The sequence below is a fragment of the Octopus bimaculoides genome, chromosome 21, assembly GCF_046866305.1.
Source record: "Octopus bimaculoides isolate indiv1 chromosome 21, ASM4686630v1, whole genome shotgun sequence".
Taxonomy (NCBI): Eukaryota; Metazoa; Mollusca; class Cephalopoda; order Octopoda; family Octopodidae; genus Octopus; species Octopus bimaculoides.
The window spans coordinates 24,255,442-24,277,941 of NC_142948.1; the positions used below are offsets into that span (position 1 = coordinate 24,255,442).

The 22,500-nt window shown below is 37.9% G+C and overlaps 2 protein-coding genes across 3 annotated transcripts in view; one reads left to right on the top strand and one right to left on the bottom strand.

Annotated features, from left to right (window-relative positions):
- Nucleotides 1-9,086, top strand: part of LOC106884223 (arrestin domain-containing protein 4) — a 47,142-nt gene extending 38,056 nt beyond the window's left edge. The window contains exon 2 of the mRNA XM_052975314.2: nucleotides 7,496-9,086. Within this exon, the coding sequence (XP_052831274.1) occupies nucleotides 7,781-8,953 (1,173 nt within the window). The 5' untranslated portion in view covers nucleotides 7,496-7,780 and the 3' untranslated portion in view covers nucleotides 8,954-9,086. The remainder of the gene's footprint in view (nucleotides 1-7,495) is intronic.
- LOC106875255 (coiled-coil domain-containing protein 180) overlaps nucleotides 1-22,500 on the bottom strand; it is a 177,197-nt gene that overhangs the window by 118,659 nt on the left and 36,038 nt on the right. For both annotated transcript variants that reach the window (XM_089338941.1, XM_089338940.1), the window contains exons 15-17: nucleotides 21,892-22,007; nucleotides 19,998-20,118; nucleotides 11,540-11,725 (exon numbers count right to left, since the gene is read on the bottom strand). In XM_089338941.1, the coding sequence (XP_089195067.1) occupies nucleotides 11,540-11,725; nucleotides 19,998-20,118; nucleotides 21,892-22,007 (423 nt within the window). The remainder of the gene's footprint in view (nucleotides 1-11,539; nucleotides 11,726-19,997; nucleotides 20,119-21,891; nucleotides 22,008-22,500) is intronic.

Genomic DNA, 22,500 nt, shown 5'->3' on the forward strand with positions numbered 1-22,500 from the left:
ATGTTTAATAAAAAATAACTTAAGATTTGACATCATCTCCTTTGAAATAGTCACCTTGCACAGCAATACACTGGCTCCAGTGTTCCTGCCACTTTTGGAATCCAGCCTGGAAGTTGTTTTCCATAAACGAGTCAAAGACCGGCAGTGATTTGCTCTGGATCTCAACAATGGTGTGAAAACGGCAACCTTTGAGCTGCATTTTCATCTTGGGGAAGAGATGGAAGTCTGCAAGTGATAGATCTGATGAATAGGGCAGGTGCAGAGGTGATATCATGTTGTTTTTGGAGAGAAACTCATGAGTGAGGAGAGCTTGGTGACAGAGTACATTGTTGTTGTGAAGAATCTGGACGTTAGCATTGCCTACATGGACCCATACAACAAACCAACAACATCAGCAATGTCGCTGATTGTCCTCTGACAATCCTCCTGCACAAACTGACGAATTTTCTTCATATTTCCAGGTGTCATTCTCATGGCAGGTCTCTCAGATCACACATCATCTTCTAGGGAAGTTCTTCCACTTTTTGAAGCATTCATGTCACTTGAAAAATTGTGTACGACCCATTGGCTCATCGCTGTAAGCTTGCTGAAGCATGCTCAATGTCTCTGTAGCAGACTTCCCAAGTTTAACACAATATTTAACGTTGGCTCTTTGTTCCTGTCCATGATAAAATCACAGACTATGGCATACATGTGATCACAACTACACAAATTTCACAACTCGTGAAATAAACACAGCAATGTCACTCAGCACACTGCCCCATGAAGGTCACTACTAGCTCTCGCTGTGCACACAACCATGTGCTGCCATCTGTTGGTACACTACAAAAGTAGCCTGGGAACATTTTGATACCACTTGATGTATACCACCTCCAACACACAGCATATATACCACCTCTAACATAGCATATATACCACCTCCAACATACAGCATATATACCACCTCCAACATACAGCATATATACCACCTCCAACAAACAGCATATATACCACCTCCAACATACAGTATATATACTACCTCCAACATACAGTATAAAGCACCTCTAACTGTACGTTGGTGTTATATACTGTAGTATATATAACACAGACAATACAGTATATAGTAGCTCTAACTAACACACAGTGTATATAGTACCTCCAACTATATGCTGGTGTTACATATATACTGTAGTGTGTGTGTGTGTGTGTATATATATATATATATATATATATATATATAATGATATAAAACACTAACACACAGTACATAGTTCCTCCAATGTACAACATAGGCCCTGAACACTTTATTTAATCCTTCTTCTCCAGAACTGATGTTCTTTGGATTCCCACCCACCTCGCCCACTGTTCCATATATACTGAACAATAGACCAGCTGTAAAGAATGTGAACACAGTTCTTCTTTTGCCCCCTCCTTGTGCCTAGAGTAGAAAGGAATAATGATGCTTTCTTTGTTATGACTGGGTTTTCTCCTTAATAATTTCTATCATTTGTTCAAGGCCACAAATTTGAAGAGAGGGTTAGAGTAAGTCAAATAAATTGATCCCTGTACTTCAATGATACTTTATTTTATCAACCCCAGAAAGATGAAAGGAAAAGCTACTTTCTACAGGTGCAAGTTTTTTAAAAGCCATTCTAAAAGCCTTTTGTCAACTGATTTTTTTAAAATCCCCACATTACATGGGAATTTTCATGGATTGTTATATAAACATCTGAGAACATTTTAATAACCTGTCCTTCGGAGTTTTGAGGATGAAATCCTCAAATTCCCTTCCCTCTGTCTCAATTTTGCTTTTATTTTGATTTACAAAATCCATCAATTCACTGTTGCATTTATTCACAACAGTGAAATTGGTGGATATATTTCATGTACAGTTGAAAGTATTTTCTTGTTTTTGCAGTTCTATCATCAGTTGTTTCTCTGTTTCTATGTTTTTATGCTACTGTTGATGATGTTGCTGCATTTGTAGTTGTCGTTGGAGCGGTTGTGAATTGGGCTGCAGTTGTGGTTTTGGCATATCTTTTTGCTGTGTTCTTGGAGTAAGGCTATGTACCTGCCTCCTCTTTCATATAGCCCCTTTTGTCACAGTGAGCCATTGTTCGGCCTGTTTTTCTTTCTTCTTGTCATGGTAACCGGGAGTAAACTCCTTTGTTGTCTTGGTTTAGTTATGGGTGTAGCAGTCTTGAGCACATCCTCATGATTTTGGGTTTGTGGTGTTTGTACTGTTCCCAGCAGTGAGAGTTTCGTTTTTCTTGTTTGAGGGCAGAAAACCTTTAAGTGAGTCACAGATCCCCATATGTAGAACCTTGACTCTCTACTCTCCACTAACACTGACAAGTGAATGCCATCCAGGAGATCTATGAGATCTGGTAATTTATTGATATAGGTTTGTTTACATTGTAAGGTCAGTTCCATACTTATACACGACCAATTTTGTTTAGATATTTTCTTTACCCCCAAGATAGTCACCTTGTCTTTGTCTATACCTGCCAAGATGACCACCACCAATCAGGTGATGGATATTTTTGGCAGCACGTTCATCACCCTAACTTTAGCAAGGCATTGGCCATGATAGCTGGGGATTCCGAAGTCTTCATTCCCAAGAGTTGTCATGGAATGACACCTGGCTTCTTCTTCAGTCTCAAATCTTACTTCAATTGTCCCAAGCTTCTTCCCCCAAGCTCCTGTTCATATTTGCACATCAGACAAAATGCTTCCGTTCATGTTAGTACGTCAGACAAAGTGCTTTACAGCATTTCTTCCAGCTCTTTATGTTCTAGGTTCAAATCCTGGTAAAGTCAATTTTGTCTTTCATCCTTTCAAGGCTGAAAGTCATAGTGGAAAGTCATAAAGTTGCCAGTCATATGTTTACCGTCTTAACTTCAAAAACTGCTGGACCATTATTTAAACCATTATTTAAACTATTGTAAATGAAGTGGCAAACAGTATTTCGCGAAAAGCAGCAGAGACTTTATGTATCATAATCAAAATGGGCGAAGTGGGGATGATGCAGCTTACATCTTTTTTTTTTTATTTGTTTCAGTCATTAGACTATGGTCATGCTGGAGCACTGCCTTGAAGAATTTTTAGTAGAATGAATTGACCCCAGGACTTGTTTTGTTTTCTTTTTGTTTAAGCCTGGTACTTATTCTATCAGTCTCTGTTGCTGAACCATTAAGTTATGAGGATGTAAACACACCAACAACAGTGGTCATCAAATGGTGGTGGGGGGACAAATGCTGACACAAAGACACAGATATATATATATATACATAATTAATAAGTCTAAGGGTAGCTACCCTTAGACTTATTAATTATAAAATGTTTTTGGCTAATTTCTGAAAAATTGGCATTATTTTTGTATTTGCTGCCGATTAGGTATTCTACACATGTGCGGTAAATTTTGAAAAATTAGACATATATGCACAAATCAGATGGAGTGCCTCATGCATATATATTGTCGATCTAGGCTATTTCGCTGATGATAGTTGACCTGGCAGAATAAATAGTTTATTTTGCTAAAATAACTTGAAACCTGGTTCGAAATATAGATGGTAAATGTTTTTATTTTTCATTCCTTTTCGAAATTATCCCTATTTTGTGGTGTAGAGCCTTGGCTGCTCTTTCTAGCGGGTTAGATGCCTTTTATGGGCATCTCTAATGTGTATTAAATGTACACTATTTTACGTGAATTTATACACACACACACACACACACACACACACACACACACATATATATGTATATATATGGTTGGAAAGCAAGATTCTTACCACACAACCACTCCTGCACCTATAAGCCATGCCTGTGCCTATAAAAAGTAGGTAAACCAGCCACCGGATGCTGAAACCTGGGAGTATGCATGCATTTGACAATAATCCTTTTCTTATTTGCCACAAGGGCTATGTATTGGGGGACATTACAAGGACAAATCACAAGCATAGTAGTTGGTGGGGGAGTGGGGGTGGAGAGATGCAGAATCAATTATGAATAAAAAAAAATACACAAAAGAATGAAATGAGATGTCCCTATAGGGGATAGGCAGTCAAACAAGGCCAATCTAAGAACTTTATAGATCAAGAATTACCTTAACTACCAGGTGCAACTTCCCTCTCTCACCTGTATTATCTGACCTACAGGCAAATGCTGAGAACTTGCCCATTCATTAGGGCCATTCTCATTTCCATCACGCTCACCCACACTTCAACCAAAAAATTCCCTAAAGGGCAGTAGCTCCCTCTGTCACCACTAATACTTAATAATATTAACAATAACAATAATAATCTGAATATAAATTGGTGGGAAAGTAAGTGAATTTCATAGTTTGCAGGGGAACTTAGATAAGAATAATAATTGAAGGGGACATATTTAAAGACAGGGGTGATGGTGATGGTGGTGAAAGGAGAGGTAAGACAATAGAGTTGTTTACCTCCATAACGTGAGATCTTATCCCATTTATGACAATGTTTATTCTATAGCGCTATTATTACTTTTGTTGTTGTTACTAGTATTATCATTGTTGTTGTTGTTGTTGTTATATGGCTTACTTTCTCCCTTTTATCTTTGTATGTTTGTGTAAATTCCATTGAAGATTAATGCTACTATGCTTTTAGGCTATTTAAACATTGCACCAACTTAGGCTTTCACTTCTCTGCCCACCTCTTTCTTCCTTTCTGTTTCTTGTTTCCTCCTTCTGACCTTTTGTTTGTATGTTTGTATATGGTGTGCGTATGTAAGCACACACACCACACACACACATCTATATAATACACATGCACACACACATGTGTGTGTGTATCTTTCTCTCTCTCTCTGTCTATATATATATATATATATATATATATATATATATATATATATATAGAGAGAGAGAGAGAGAGAGAGAGAGAGAGAGAGAGACTGTGGCCATGCTGGGGCATTGTCTTGAAGAATTTTAGATGAACAAGTCAACTCCAGTGCTTATTTTCTGAAGCCTGGCACTTATTCTATTGGTTTCTTCTGCTGAACTGCTAAGTAATGGGGATGTAAGCATACCAACACCAGTTGTCAAGCAGTAGTAGGGAACCAAACAGAAAGCCCCCCCCCACACACACATGATGAGCTTCTTTCAGCTTCCATCTACCAGATCCACTCATAAGGCTTTGGTTGGCCTGAGTAGAAGACACTTACCCAAGGTGCCATGCAGTAGGACTGATCCTGGAATCATGTGGTTGGGAAGCAAGCCTCTTATTACAACTATGCCTGTGCCTACACACACACACACACACACATACTAGCAACTCCTCTCCACAATCTTTATTTTTCTCAACTACTCCCACTAATGTTTATATAATGTGAAGTAGACATGTATCTCTTTCATAGCAAAAATACCTAGGCTTGTCTCTATCCTACTTTAGCCTCTCAACATGAAGCAGCCTCCCACCATCTCAAAGACATTCCTCACTCAGTTAAAGGGAATTTTTCTTTTCTTATAAGTTACTTGGCAACCTCACTGGTGCTGGTGTTGTGAAAAAAGGCACCTAGTACACACTACAGAGTAGATGGCATTAGGAAGGGCATCCAGCCATAGAAATCATGCTCGATTTGATATGGAGTTAGACACAGTCCTGTGGCTCTTTATCATCATTTAATGTCTGTTTTCTATGATGGCATGAGTTAGACAGCTTGACAGAGAGTTGTACCAAGCTCTAGTTTGTTTTGGCCTGGTTTCTATGGCTGGATGCCTTTCCTAATGCCAACCACTCTACAATGTAGTGGGTACCTTTTACATGTCACTGGCATGGGTGCATTTTATGTGCTACTGGTGTGAGTGCCATTCATATAACACCCACACTAGCCATGACTACAATTTCACTTAGCTGGATGTGTCTTCTCAAGCACAGCAATTCACCAGAAGTCCTGGTTACTTGTTATCACCTCTGTGAGACTCAACATCCGAAAATCACATTTCGTCACCTCATCCCACATCTTCCTGGGTCCACTTATTCCACAATCAGAGATTGGCACTTCTCTATGCAGCTGTCCTCATCCATACGCATCCCATGACCATACCATCACAGTTTTCTCTCTTGCACACTACATCTGATGCCTCTTATACCCAAATTTTCTCTTAAGACATACTCTGTCACACATGCACGCTGACATTGCACATCCCAAACTGTCCAACCAATGGATGTCAAATGATGAAGACATATAGGGGCAGGTATGGTTGTGTGGTTAGGAAGCAAATGTCTGTTTGCTTCCTAACCACATGGTTTCAAGTTCAGTCCCACTGTTGGAATCTTGGGTTAGTGTTTTCTAATATAGCCCTGGGCCAACCAAAGCCTTGTGAGCAGATTTTGTAGGCAGAAACAGAAATAAGCCTATCATATATGTGTGTGTGTTTGTATCTCCTTGTTTTGTCATTGTATGATAGTTGTAAATGAGTGTCACTGTCATACAAACAGAGTCAAAACAGACCTTGCTGGTGCTGGTGCCATGTAAAAGCACTCAGTCAACTCTGTAAAGTGGTTGGCATTAGGAAGGGCATCCAGCCATAGAAACCAAACCAAATCAGACTGGAACTTGGTGCAACTTCCTAGCTTGCCAGCTCTGGTCAAGCCATCCAACCCATGCCAGCATCGAAAATAGATGTTAATGGATGATGATGATGATGATGATGTTCCTGAAATTCACCAACGCTACTCTTGACACACTATACACCCTTTCCTCTTTATGATTCTTTTACTCATCACTTTTCTCTATTTTGGGGTTTTATTCTGTATACTGTGCTGTTGTCTTCCTTTACTTGACTTATTGCAGTTTTTAAGTGCCACTTTCACCCTTTACCAAAGAGTTGTGGTACATCTGAGGTACATTACAATAAGACCATTGTTATAATTATTTTTGCTTGTATTTAACACAATATGTATCAGAAATCAAATTAGAAATACTTGTGTTGAGCTATAATTATTAATAATTACTAGCATAGTGACTAATATCAATTTAATCATTTTAATATTTTAATTCTCAAAGATAAGGCGGTGAGCTGGCAGAATTGTTACCATGCTGGGTAAAATGCTTAGCAGCATTTTGTCTGTCTTTAAGTTGTAAGTTCAAACTTAGCTGAGGTTGACTTTGCCTTTCATCCTTTTAGGGCCGATAAAATAAATACTAGTTGAGTAATGGGGTTGATGTAATCAGCTTACCCTCTAACCCTGAAATTGCTGGCCTTGTGCCAAGATTTGAAACCAATACTTTAATCATTAAAAGGAACAAAATTTACATGTATGTGTATGTACATATTCCACAATCAGAGATTGGCACTTCTCTCTGCAGCTGTCCTCATGCATATGCATCCCATGACCATACCATCACAGTTTTCTCTCAACAAAATTTACATGTATGTGTATGTACATATGTGATATTGTGTTTATATGTGTTTGTTGATAAAATGCATTATGAAGCAAACTTATCATTTCCTTTTCTTTTCTTTTCTTTTTTTTTTTTTTTGTTTCAGACTCACACTGAAGAAAAGTACAAGACAGTTAGTCTGCCATGCCATTGAGAAATTATATCAAAATTTTCGAAATATTAAAGAGGAATTAATTTAAAATTTCCTGGAGTCTACAAATAAAAAAAAAAAATCCCCAAAAAACAAAACAAAAATATGTGTCTATATAACACATAAGAAATCTATTTTTAATAATAGAATAAAAAAAATTTAGTCAAATATCCTTTGTGATAAAACAATTTTTTGCTGGATTCTTTGAACCTCCTTTCTGGAGGTAGTGGCATTGTGAAAATGGATATGTCTGTGAAACATTTTACGATAAACTTAGAACATGATATTGACGAACATTATCAATATCAGCCAGGTGAGATACTCCGAGGATCTATACAGCTTTCTCTCTCCAGTCCAACTTTACTCCGAACCATTATGATCAGTGTTCTTGGTGAGGGGAGGGTCTGTTGGGAAGACAATCAACAACAAAACCAAGCAAGCGAGATATACATGGATGCCTCAAAGTTGATTATGGACATGAAGAATACAGAACCACTGAGTTTGAATGCTGGCCCACATAATTTCCCCTTTGACTATCAGCTACCAAATAATTTACCCTCTTCCTTCATCGGAAAATACGGTAATGTGACATACGTATTAAAAGCAATTATTTCTGGAGATAGAGTTGGTGAAACTAACATTACCAGTGAGCCTTTCTTAATTGTTAGACCATTACCATTGTCTGCTGCACTCTTAAAGCCAACCAATATAACACACCATAAGAAAGCATGGAAGGGTTGTACTTTTGGTAAGATATCGATGGATGTAACAATAAAAAAGACAGGTTTAGTCCCCGGGGAAGATATACTCATTGATGCCGATATTACAAACCGAAGTCCTAAAGTTATCTATGCAATTCAAGCTTCCCTTTTGATGAACAGTACTTACCATGCACAGAAGAAAAGCATCAGTTTTCTACAGATGGTAAACAAGCGGAGAGACAATTACGAAATGGGGTATTGCGAAGGTCGAAAGTGGAGAAATGTGCGTTTAGCTGTCCCTCCTTATATCCCAGAATCTAACCTAGACTACTGTGATCTAATTGAGGTGGAATATTCATTCCAGTTCAAGCTGGAATTGGCAGACAACACTGAAATGCGGGTTGATACACCAATCACAATTGGAATGAAACCACAGGGTCTTGAAGTGCCAGAAAATGCCCAAGAAAGAGAGAAAGCTCAGTTGCGTAATGCTCGATGGATGAGGAACACCGACAGAAATGCTCTGGGGTCAGATGATTTCAGTCATGAAGATGAAATATTAAGTGAATTGAACCACAAAACTAATTCTTGGCATGTGGGTGGAGCTGAGATTACCCAAGTGGAACGGAAAATGGTCAACCCATTGTTTGACCAAAATGATGATTCTGAACAGAACAAAGACGAAGAAATCATGGAAGTCAGTCGGTTATGAAATGTGTCTGTTATATACACACACACACACATATATATATATATATATATATATGTATGTATGTATGTATATATATATATATATATATATGTACACACACACACACACACACACACACACACACACACATACACATTATATATATATACATGCCACATATATATGTGTGTGTGTATACACACATATATACACACATGCATTATATATATACATACATATATACATACATGTCAAATACACATAAATATGTACACACACACACACACACACACACACACATATAAAGGAACTTTAGGTTAGATCAAAAATGTTTGAAAATTTTTCTCTCCATGGTAAATGCAATGATATTGTCTTCAGAAGCAGAAATATGTCCCAAACATATTTTACCGAGTGGAAGTGCATGGCTTAGAGAGGTTCGGGTGTTGGACTCACAATTGCAAGATTGCCGTTTTGATTCCTGGACTGGGCAATGTGTTATGTTCTTGAGCAAAACACTTCATTTCATGTTGCTCCAGTTCACTCAGCTGGCAGAAATGAGTAATCCTGTGATGGGTGTGCATCCTGTGATGGGTGTGCATCCTGTTCAGGTGAGGAATATATATGCCACAGAAACTGGGAAACTAGCCTTATGAATCTATATGATTTGAGAACTAACCCAAAGTTTGTATATTTTCCATCACTGCTTTGTGCTACCTCTTACACACACACACACACACACACACACACTTACATATATACACATGCACATGTATTTAAACATACACACACATATGTATATTCTTTTGTTCCTTTACTGATTTCAGTCACGGCCCACAGACATGATGTGGCATTGACTCAAAAGGTTGTTTTTGAGTTCCTCATAACAACCACTATTCATATTTCTCAAACTGGTAGCTATTTTACCAAACAATATTTTATCAAAATGACTATTGTTAACATTTTCACTTTTTCCAATACTTTTTTAAAAATTTTTAACGTTCAAAAATAAAAGACAAGAAAATGTTTCTATCACAAAAGTATTTTAAAAAAATTTCTTTTAGTTTTATTTCAGATTAAGTTCTTCCATTTGACCACCCATTACACTCTTGGAGTAGTTGGCATTAGGGAGGGCATCCAGCTGTAGAAACCATGCCAAATCAGATTGGAACCTGGTGTAGCCCAACAGCTTACCAGTTTCAGTCAAACCATCCAATCCATGCCAGCATGGAAAAGCAGATGCTAAATGATGATGATGACTTGTATCAGTCACTGGACTGTGGCCATGCTGGAGCTCTGCCTTGAAAGGTTGCAGTCAAAAAGACAGACCCCAGTACTTACGTTTCTTTTTTTTAAATCTTGCATTTATTCTGTTTGTCATTTGCCAAACCACTAAGTAATGGGGAAGTCAACAAACTGACACTAGCTGCCAAGCAACAGGTGGAAGAAGAAGCAAACACACACACACACACACACACACACACATATATATATATATATATATATATATATATATATATATATATATACGAGGGGCTTTACACAGTTTCCATCTTGCAAATTCACTCAAGGTATTGGTTGAACTGGGGCTATTCCAAGAAATCATGAAAGCGTATGGCCTTTTGGTTAGGGTGTTATACTCACAATCCCTAGATTATGAGTTTGATTTCTGGACCATGCAGCACATTGTCTTCTTGAGCAAAACACTTCATTTTACATTGCCCTGTGGGTGGAAGAGTGGTAGAATTGATGACATAGCAGAAATGCTTCACGGTATATATTCCAACTCTCTACATTCTGAGTTCAAATCCCTCCTGATTGGAGAAGGCATTGGAAAACCATTCCAGTATTCATCCTAAGTCTATTCATGGTAACCGAAGTTCCAGTAATCTCATTCATGACAGCAGGGGCTGAGGCAGGTAAGGGCCTTCCCAGGTTGTATAGAGAGTGTTGGAGAAGGGTCACATGCACAGAACCAGCTGAAGGGCAGATCACCACTGGACTAGACTAGATCCAAGAAATCATACTCCGATCCCCTCCTCACACCAAAATTAACATATTCCAATTAATTATTGAGTAATTTAGACATAGCAGTGTAGTGAGAAGTTTGCCTCCCAACCACATGGTTCTGAGTTCAGACCCACTGCGTGCTCCAGGCCAACCAAAGCCTTGTGAGTGGATTTGGTAGATGGAAACTGAAAGAAACCTATTGTATGTATATACATATGTGTGTGTGTGTGTGTGTGTGTGTGTGTGTGTGTGTGTGTTTTATTGTCTCCTTGTTTTGACATCGTATAATAATTGTAAACAAATATCACTGTCACGGAAGTGGTGTCATTCATTTTCAATATTCTGCCAAAACATGTTTGACCCTGGGGAAATATTTCCATGGAAACAAGTTGGTGACAGCAAGGGCAACCAACCATAGAAAATCCACCTCAAATTCTAGCCACCCATGTGAGTATGGAAAAGTGGATGATAAAACGATGATGGGGGAATTTAATTTCTTTTAATCTATTGAAACATCTTGTTATGTAACAGATAAGGGTAGCCGTGTGGAATACTGGTGAATAAACGAATAAAAGAACACAACTAAAGGAATAAACTTACCAGAGACTTGGGTCCTTGAATATCGAAGGAGCTAGATGGCTTTTCAGTTTGTGAAAGTAACTTAGAGGGTTGTTGACTTGGTGATGTGATTGTTTTTGAAGATTTTCTAGACGATTCAGGTGATGTACTGGCTGTGTCAGCACAAATGCAGTCGTCATTTGGGTCAGTTTGGCTAAATGGGAGTTTCTGAAAATATGATAAATCGAGACAGAATTACTCAGGAATGTCGCACATCAATACAGCCAAATGGTCATTGAAAATTCTGGTCTGAGAGCAGTTGATATTTGTAAATTCTTATCATTTTTAGGTAGATCAGTTTTTTTTAAATCGTCCAGTTTTATGTATCTACTTTACCTGCGGCAATTTTTACATCTTGGTGTAGGAGCACCCTGATACAGGAGAATAAGATAATTCCTAAATGTTTTAAATGAACATAGAGTGAATAGTTTCATGGTCCCATGTTGTGTTGCATTGATAGGCTCCAATGAATGTGAAATAAAATTATCTGCTGCTACAAGGACATCCGAAATGAGAAAAAATAAAATGAATTATATGGAAATATTCTTTCATATGTTCTCTCACTTATAAGAAAAAGACATTGCATAATAATAAAGCAAAAGAAAAAATAAACCCTGAACAGTTCTCTCTCATTGCAGGAAATTTCTCCCTCCCTTCTATTTTTTTTTTTTAGCAAACTCTTACTCTGAAAGTAACCGTAGATGGCAGCACCAACAGATGCCAGTGAAATGGAATAGTTCTTCTGAAAGTACTTTAATCTTGTATATGGTAATCATTACGACAGACACTTCTGTCGAAGAGGACATATGAGTGTTCAGTGAGAAGACAGAAAAAAAAATCCAACCAAATAGACACTCAACAACACACATTACTATTACTGCCATCCACCAATGTTTACAATTGGTGAGTCCTAAAGTGAGTCCTTAGGCTACCAAAAGCAATATGGATATGAACATGAGCATGACTTATTAAACCAGTATGTGATCTAGCTGAGAAACCACAATGTGGACAATGGAAGTTTGTGAGAAGACTATTGTTCTGTTGGTTTCTTTTTCACTTTTCCTATAACTGCTCTTGTTCTTGTCCCCTTTGAGTTTCAAAATTTTGAAACTGGAAAAAAGCATTCTCTCCTCCAGTCTGTACATGAAAATCATCATAGGTGAGTGTTAATTCTTTATTTCAGAACAGATAATTAATACCTCACTTGGAAAGAAGGTTGATTGGTGACAGGAAGAGCATCCAGCAACTGAAAACTCTGTCCATGTGTACTTTTGTCTGACCCATGTAAGTATGGAAAAGTAGACATTAAAATGATGGTGTTGATGTTTCAGATATCTGCAGTGAAGATGTTTAAATTTACTACTCTAGAAAGTGCTTTGTAGAGACTTGGTTAAATTTCATGAGACCCATATATACACAATGGATTGAGATAACTGTTCTACACTACATGGTACAGATTCATAAATTGTTGAAATAATTCATACAGTCACATAGAATCTCCTTTTGTGTATTGGGCGTCTTTTGTGACAGCAGTATTGTTGGGGTCGGCTTGGAGCTTGTGAGTACAGAGAGACCCCATGATGTAACAGTGTCAATGCAGGGATTGCAACGTTTTACAAGGGCTCTTTAGTCCTGCTGGTAGCAAGATAACCTCTATAGGGCTGGTGTCATGAAAAATGCACCAGGTGCATTCTGTGCCATGAAAAATGCACCGAGTACACTCTGCAAAATGGTTGTTTGGGCCATTTCTGTTTTAAATATTCTCTATCAATAATTATATTGCATAAATTACAACTATTTGTTTCTCCTCTGATACCTCCAATATGTTTATATATTCTGAATATATATTCTGATAACACAGTTTGAAAACCTAGGTTTAATAGAGCTTCAAGTTACTGTCATCATTGTTATTATTTAATGTCCATCTTACATGCTGGCATGGGTTGGATAGCTTGATGAATGCATCTGAAATCAGCCTTTAGCAGCGTTTGGACTCAGAATATCTGACGGGTCAGAGGACTGCATTGAGTTACAATATCTTTCTCAAGGTTTCTACAACTAGATGCCTTCCCTAATGCCAACCATTTTACAGAGTGCATTGGGTGCATTTTTCATGGAACCAGCCCTATAGAGATTCCCTTGCTACCAGCAGGAATAAAAAGCCCTTGTAAAGCCCTTGCATGCCCTGTATTGACACTGTTACATCATGGGGTCTCTCAGTCACTTTAGAAGCTCCAAGCCAACACCAACAATACTGGTATCGCAAAAGAAGAGATTTTTTATGAGAGAATAAGAGAGAGAATAGTGATGATTAATAATGAAGAAAGGAGGGTGGACCCAGTGAAGCGGGTGGATTAGTTCATTTACCATGTTAACATGGGCTGGAGAATTCATCAGGGTCCAAGACAGTTTATGCATCATCATCATCATCATCGTTTAACGTCTGCCTTCCATGCTAGCATGGGTTGGACAATTTGACAGAGGACTGGCGAACCAGATGGCTGCACCAGGCTCCAATCTGATCTGGCAGAGTTTCTACAGCTGGATGCCCTTCCTAACGCCAACCACTCCGAGAGTGTAGTGGGTGCTTTTATGTGCTGCTGGCACATGGGCCAGTCATGCAGTACTGGCGATGGCCACGCTCAAAATGGTGTTTTTTTACGTGCCACCTGCATGGGAGCCAGTCCAGCAGCACTGCCAATGACCTCGCTCGAATGTCTTTTCACGTGCCACCGGCACAAGTGCCAGTAAGGCGACACTGGTAACGATCACACTCAAATGGTGCTATTTACATGCCACTGGCATGGAAGCCAGACAGCTGCTCTGGCAATGATCACACTCTGACGGTGCTCCAGTACCGCCTGACTGGCCTTGTAGGGTTTTCGAGCGAGATCGTTGCCAGTGCCCCTGGACTGGCTCTTGTGCGCGTGGCACATAAAAGACACCATTTCGAGCGTGGCCGTTTTCGTGCGGGTGACACGTAAAAGCACCCACTACACTCTCTGAGTGTAGTGGCGTTAGGAAGGGCATCCAGCTGTAGAAACTTTGCCAAATTAGATTGGAGCCTGGTGTAGCCATCCGGTTGCACCAGTCCTCAGTCAAATCGTCCAACCCATGCTAGCATGGAAAGCGGACGTTAAACGACGAACGAACGATATTAACTAATAAAATAATTTGCATTTTGCCTTTTTCTGTTCTTTAGTTATTCATGAACAGATATTATTTCAGTTAGTCTAAACAGTATATTATGACCTTACCTTATAATCTTATTGAATCTGAAACTGTTACTATTTCATTCAGTCTATGAATTTTTCTGCATTGTAGTTTGTATAGTTTTTAATTCTTATTTCATCAACAGAAACCGATTGTGTTAAGTAATGATTAGTTCTTCATATCAGTCTCTTGTCACTACATATACATTTGTAACTATCCAACCCATGCCAGTATGGAAAATAAACATTAAATGATTATATATATATATATATATATATATATATATATATATATATATATATATATATACACACATATACACGCAAGATTTGTTTAAATCTAGGTATTCTAACATTCAGGGGAAAATGTTGAGTCTCACACACACACATAAAGTTATGATACATATACATACAGTTTTATAAGTGCTTGTATGTGACTATATATACATATATAAATATATATATATATATATATATATATATATGTAAGTCACAATATATGGATTCAAGTAATCTGGTAGTACTCATAAAAAAAAGCTCCTTAATGTATCATTCTACAAAACATGTACAATATATAGTACAATATGTCGAGAATTTAGTATTTAACAAAGACTTTCTTTCACCTGAGGACGTAACTTAAATTCTGCATTATTTTGAAGGATTTTTTTGCATTTTATATTAATGTAGACACGTAAGCAATTTATTTATGACTAGCAGACATACCTGGCATTGCTTGGGATTTAAATGGCATAGTTTGTATATATGATATGGTTAAGTTAAAACATGTGATACGGGAAAGTGCAGCATTGACGACAAAACATTTGTGGAGTAAATGAAGAGCTAATTCGACTAAGTGACATGTTATGTGTCTGTTTGGAAGATTCCAGGCCCTAACCTTGTCATGGAAAAGTGGGTGAGGGGTATGGGATTTTTGAATGCACCAAAAATCTCTCAGTGGCTATACTCTCCTTTGCGGCTGTCAGTGCTGCCACTACCACACTGAACAATCAGTAGACATTGGAACTACATTTATGTGATAAATACAGAACCACATGAAAGAAATTTGCATGAGAGAAATGGTAAGTGGGTGGATTGGCAAGGAGCAATTGAAAACAATACTGTCATGCAATATTTCTGTTTGGAATCAATAGTCATGGCTCAACCGTGCACTCCTTCACATAAACAGCGTGTGATCATTGTAAGGACAACTCAGCTCCTAAACGAAAACAATTCTGTATGCAGCATCAGGGTACATAAGGTCACACTAAGGACATGGTTGCTAACAAACGTGGTCGAGTCATGTGACATTGGGTTGCTGACATGGTTGGGAATCAATAGGACACATTAAGGACAGTCTTTAACTAACGTAGTTGGGTCTTAGACACCGTAAATTAGTAGGTTAATGTATACGTGATATTTTGGTTTGTAATCAATAGCAGAAGAATATTTGTATGGGTTTTGTGTATGCTTAGAAAGAAGACTTTGATACTGAAGCTAAGAGAAAATAGTTGAATAGTTGCTCAGGATTTAACATATTTTAGCATATTTTTCATAATAAACATAGTGTGTTCCAAACAGTTTTTATTCCAACAAATTGCTACCCATGGTGCTTCGGGAACAGGCTATTATTGCTACCACTTGGGGTCAGTTCATCTATTTAATACAACCTACTCATATCATTTCAGTAGCTGCTTCTTCCAGTTTGAACAGAAGCAATGCGTGGACCATGTAGGCAGTTGTATGTACCCCAGGAAAGGGGTTTTCTGCCCCCAGGGGCTCCTTTAATCATTATGTGAAAAGTTTTAAGAGTTTAAAACCATCTCTGGAAGAGAAATAATGTATGTTCCCATTTTGGAGAAAATCAGTTGCAAACTTCAGAAGTTCTGTGGGTTTACACACACACACACACACACACATCCTCAGTTTTATATATATAATAGATGTAGAGAAATTAACATAAGTATGTCATCAAGAGTAATGTCCCTTGAACCAACAAAGCAACCAAGTTACGTGATCATATTATTTACCCAGGAAAAGATGTTTTCTGCCCCCAGGGGCATTATGTGAAAAATTTTAAGAGTCTAAAACCATCTCTGGAACATAGGTAATATATGCTCCCAGTTTGGAGAAAATCAGTTGCGAACTTCAGAAGTTTTGCGGGTTTACACACACACACATCCTCAGTTTTTTATATTTATATATATATATATATATATATATATATACCTCTGTAAAAATATGTGACACTTATTCAGTAGCCATGATAAAACTCCGAGTTTCGGATGCCAGAGTGAGGGGTCCACTCCAACATCTCTTCAGTTATCCAGCGACTGGAAGTTCCTTTGAAAAATGACCGTTAAACCCACAAGGGAAAATTAAAAACAAAGGGAAATAAACAAAAGGAAAAATAAACAAAGGGAAATTACTGTGTAGTGACAAAACGCGTCTAAAACTGCGTATATCACACACGCACGCACATATCACAATGTACGCACGTATATATCTACATACGCACGTATCCACACACACACTCACAAGCGCGCACATTTAAAGTTCCTTGTACGTGTCTATAAGCGTACGGAAAAAAGTTTGGAGGGGAGAAAAAACAGAAAAACTATATGTGGAAAAATACAAAAAAATACAAAAAACATTAAACCTATAGCTATGTAAAAAACATAAAAATAATTGAAAAATATATAATAATATAAAAATATAAAAATAAAAAAATGAAAATATAAATTTCAGGTAAGAAGTGAAAAAACTTATGCATAGACACAATATGGAAGCCTATCAGTGCCACCGATCAGCACAAATATTTAAAAATACATAAAAATATATATATAAAGTATAAGAAATAATTATAGAGAGTCACAAAGAAAATGTATAATAGAAAGCAAGTCCTATCAGTAATCTCAGGGGGACCAAAAACGTAGCAAATATTTGGTCACATGTGGACATGATCCGAAAAGTTCAGTCTTTGAATTTAGACATGTGGTAGGGTCCAAGCTGCCTTTCCAGATGAGCCATCTTTCCATATCACAGAGACTGCACCTTCCGCTGCCGCTGGTGTAGGGTTTACACTTGGCTAAGATCTTCCAATGGATGTTGTAACCGACACCTTTATCTTTTAAAGACCATATATGACTGGATAATTTTGTCGTTTTTCTTTTGTCCCAGTGCCTAAAACTCAAGGTGTGATTATTGTATCTGGCCTTGAAATTACCCTCTGTGAGACCCACGTATTTCTTCATGGAAACTGCATTCTCAGCAGATACAGAATCTACGGTGGCTTCATAAATGATGGTTTCGGACATGCAAGCTCCATTTAGCGGGCACAAGTTTTTATCTCTGCATGAACAGCTGGCTTCGTATTGCTGCTTTTGTGTGTTGTGTGCGATTATATTCTTAAAATTAGCAGTTGAGCTGAAACTGATTTTTAAGTTATGTCTGTTGAAGATCTTTCTATAATTATAGTTAACTGGAAAGTGTCTGTCTATCAATGTCAAGAAATATCTGCCTATGTTAAAGGTCACTTCAGGTGAGTAGGGGGGTGTGAACCAGATGATTTTCCTATTTCTATGCTTTCTTCTTTTTGCTACTGGTCTGGTGGTAGGTGTATAGGTTATTCCCTTGTTAAAACCACTATCTTTTAGAGCCTTATTATATACTGGGGCAACGCTATTGAAAATGTCCTTATCAGAGGAAAGGCTAGATATTCTTTTACTAATGCTCTTGACTAAATTTCTAAACACTATGGGGGGATGGCGGGAACCCACATTGATGTAACTAAGTCTATCGTTGGGCTTCCTATAAGGTTTATAAATATTCTTATTTAGGTCTAAGGACACATCCAGGTAGTTGACGACCGTCAGGTTGGTGTCTGCGGTTATACTAAGGCCGAAGGTTCTCATCAATTGGATAATGTCCTTTCTGAATCTATCCTGTGCTGGTCCATTTGTATTAGTGGTTAAAGCTAAGCCATCATCTTTATAAACTGCGAAGTGTATATATTATATATTTTTTAATTATTTTTATGTTTTTTACATAGCTATAGGGTTAATGTTTTTTTGTATTTTTCCACATAGTTTTTCTGTTTTTTCTCCCCTCCAAACTTTTTTCCGTACGCTTATAGACACGTACAAGGAACTTTAAATGTGCGCGCTTGTGAGTGTGTGCGTGGATACATGCGTATGTAGATATATACGTGCGTACATTGTGATATGTGCGTGCGTGTGTGATATACGCAGTTTTAGACGCGTTTTGTCACTACACAATAATTTCCCTTTGTTTATTTTTCCTTTTGTTTATTTCCCTTTGTTTTTAATTTTCCCTTGTGGGTTTAACGGTCATTTTTCAAAGGAACTTCCAGTCGCTGGATAACTGAAGAGATGTTGGAGTGGACCCCCCACTCTGGCATCCGAAATTCGGAGTTTTATCATGGCTACTGAATAAGTGTCACATATTTTTACAGATAAATTCCTCTATTTGCATAATATCGAGGTCTCTTTCTTTCTTTTGTTGCCATTCCTGTCAAATATATATATATATATATATATATATATATATAGATTAAATATAATAAATATAAATTATGTACATGTTATTAAGTTATTTTCTTATTGTTAAATAAAATTTCATCAAACTATTTCTTTGTCATTTATGACTTATATATATATATATATATATATATATATAGGGAGAATTCACAAAAAAAACAAAAGACAAAGACAGGTGGTGTAGACAACAAACAGATGTATTAGTTTAATGCTCAGGAAGTGAAGAAGTCTTTAACGTTTTGAGCCTAGGCTCTTCCACAGAAAGGAACACAGAAAGAAACAAGGAGAGAAAATAAAGAATGCATAGTGGCTAGCGATCTATCGTACACACATACACAGATTCCAGATCTAGTGCAAGTTATAGATTCAATCTAGGGATGGTTCCAGGTATAGTGTTTGTATAACTGAAGAACACAAATGAAGTTTAAAAATTCACAACAGTTGTTTCAGCAGCATTTTTTTGTTATTGATGAATAGTACGATTGCAACAATTACATAATGAGAAAAAGCCATTTTCATCAGGTGATTTTAAACATAGGTAGAAACAAGAAACTTAAACTGACTCACTTTGCTCATAGCTGTTGTGAATTTTTAAACTCCACTTGTGTTCTTTTATGTGTATGTGTGTGTGTGCATATGTAATTCAAAACGGAATAACAAATAAAGACTTACATTGTATCTCTTTAGTTTGAAGAATTTGCAGATATCTCTTTCATATTGGTATAATTTATCTTTCACCATTGGAATGTATAAGGTAGTCATGCCAATTTGTTTGGCATGGAAATTCTGGTAACTAATAGAAAAAGAATTCCATGGAACATTTGATCAGAACATGGAAAGAACCTGAAGTCTTTATTTAATTTCAACATAGAGCAATGAATATTTTTGTGATTGTGTGAAGATTAGGGTGAAACTGCAGAAATGGGCCCCAGTAGGACTTAACTTCTACCTGATTACATTGGATCCTTGAAGTCAGCCCCTACAAAATTTCAATAGAAAACTTGAAGAGATGTAATTAAATGCTAGAAGGAATGCTGTCTGATACTCTAATGGGTTTGTGAATCCATTAGAGCAGGGGTTTTCAAACTGTGGTCCGCAAGGACAAGACAGGGGGTCCATGGACAGCAAATACTTTTTATGGGCAATTTGATTTTATATATGTTTTTTTTAATGGAGATCTTTTAATTGACAATAAACCTATTTTTTAAATACTGTTAAATAAATAAATGTAAAAATATATGTTATTTTAAGCAAATATTTATCTATACATTTCATAAGCATTTATAAGGTAAAGCCTGAAATATAAAGGGGTCCGCAAGTCAAAAAGTTTAAAACTCCTGCATTAGAGCACAAACCTAGATATCATTTTGTGATTGGGGAGGTGGCCAATGCAACATGGTATCAGCTTAGCCCTGGCCCTGTGGATGTCCATCTCTCTCTCCCTCTTTGTAGAAATCTAGTCTTCCCAAAACAAGTGGGACACCATCTAATGCAACACGATCTCAGATGGGCTGGTGCATCACCTTGACCAGGACTGTCAGGCATGTTTCTTTTTTTAGCTCAGCCTCACAGCAGTGCCAAGCTCAATGTAGTGAAATCACTCTTGACTTTCACTCAGCTGGTACAGTACAGGTTTGCATGAAATCATTAGAACAATAATATTCATTGCTATTATTATTATTATTATTATTATTATTATTAAGTTGGCAAGCTGGCAGAATTGTTAACACACCAGGCAAAATGCAGGGCAGCATTTCGTCTGTCTTTGCATTGAGTTCAAATACCACTGAGGTCAACTTTGCCTTTCATCTTTACAGGGTCGATAAAATAAGTACCCATTGAGTACTGGGGTCAATGTAATTGACTATACCCCTCCTCCAAATTTCAGACCTTGTGCCTAATAGATGCACCCAATTGTTGTTGGCACTCTGTCGCTTACGACGTTGAGGGTTCCAGTTGATCCGATCAACGGAAGAGCCTGCTCGTGAAATTAACGTGCAAGTGGCTGAGCACTCCACAGACACGTGTACCCTTAACGTAGTTCTCGAGGATATTCAGCGTGACACAGTGTGACAAGGCTGACCCTTTGAATTAGAGGCACAACAGAAACAGGAAGTAAGAGTGAGAGAAAGTTGTGGTGGAAGAGTACAGCAGGGTTCGCCACCATCCCCTGCCGGAGCCTCGTGGAGCTTTAGGTGTTTTTGCTCAATAAACACTCACAACGCCCGGTCTGGGAATCGAAACTGCAATCCTATGACCTCGAGTCCGCTGCCCTAGCCACTGGGCCATTGCGCCTCCACTCACCATCACTACCACCATCATTACCCTCATAAAAACTTTGTCCTCTCTGTAATGACCACAGCTACTATCACTGTCGTTTCCACCATCTCCATCATCATCAAGCTCAATTCTGCCATGATAATCATCCTTATCCCTCCCCTCTCCCCACCATCACAATCATCATTACCAACATCATATTCAGCATCACCCTCATTGTCATCACCCTTCCCTCTACTGCTACCGTCACCAACAAGTAATGAAAATGGTGAGGTACTTCTCTACCTACCTGGTCTTCAGTCGAGTGAGTATAGCGAGGGCAGCATTGAGGTTGCTCTCAAGCGCTGCTCCATCGGGTCCTTGTCGGAGGGCATCAAGGATGGTGTCCAGCTTTGCTTCTTCAGCCTTTCAAAGACAATGGAAGATGGTTGGTAATTACTGGCATTAAATTACTGATAATGTGCAGGTGACAATGACTATGATGGTGATGATGATGATGATGACAATGATGATGACAAAGAGAACAATGATGAAGATGATGATGAGAATGATGATGACAATGATGACAATGATGAAGATGACGATGAGGATGATGATGACAATGATGACAATGATGATGACAACAACAACGGAGATGATGAGGATGATGATGATTATGATGAGTATGATGACAATGATGATGACAAAGAGAACAATGATGAAGACGACGATGAGGATGAGAATGAGGACAATGACAACAATGATGACAATGACGATGACAACAACGGAGATGATGAGGATGAAGATTATGATGAATATGATGACAATGATGATGACAAAGAGAACAACGATGACGATGAGGATGACAATGATGACAATGACGATGACAACAACAACGGAGATGATGAGGATGATGATA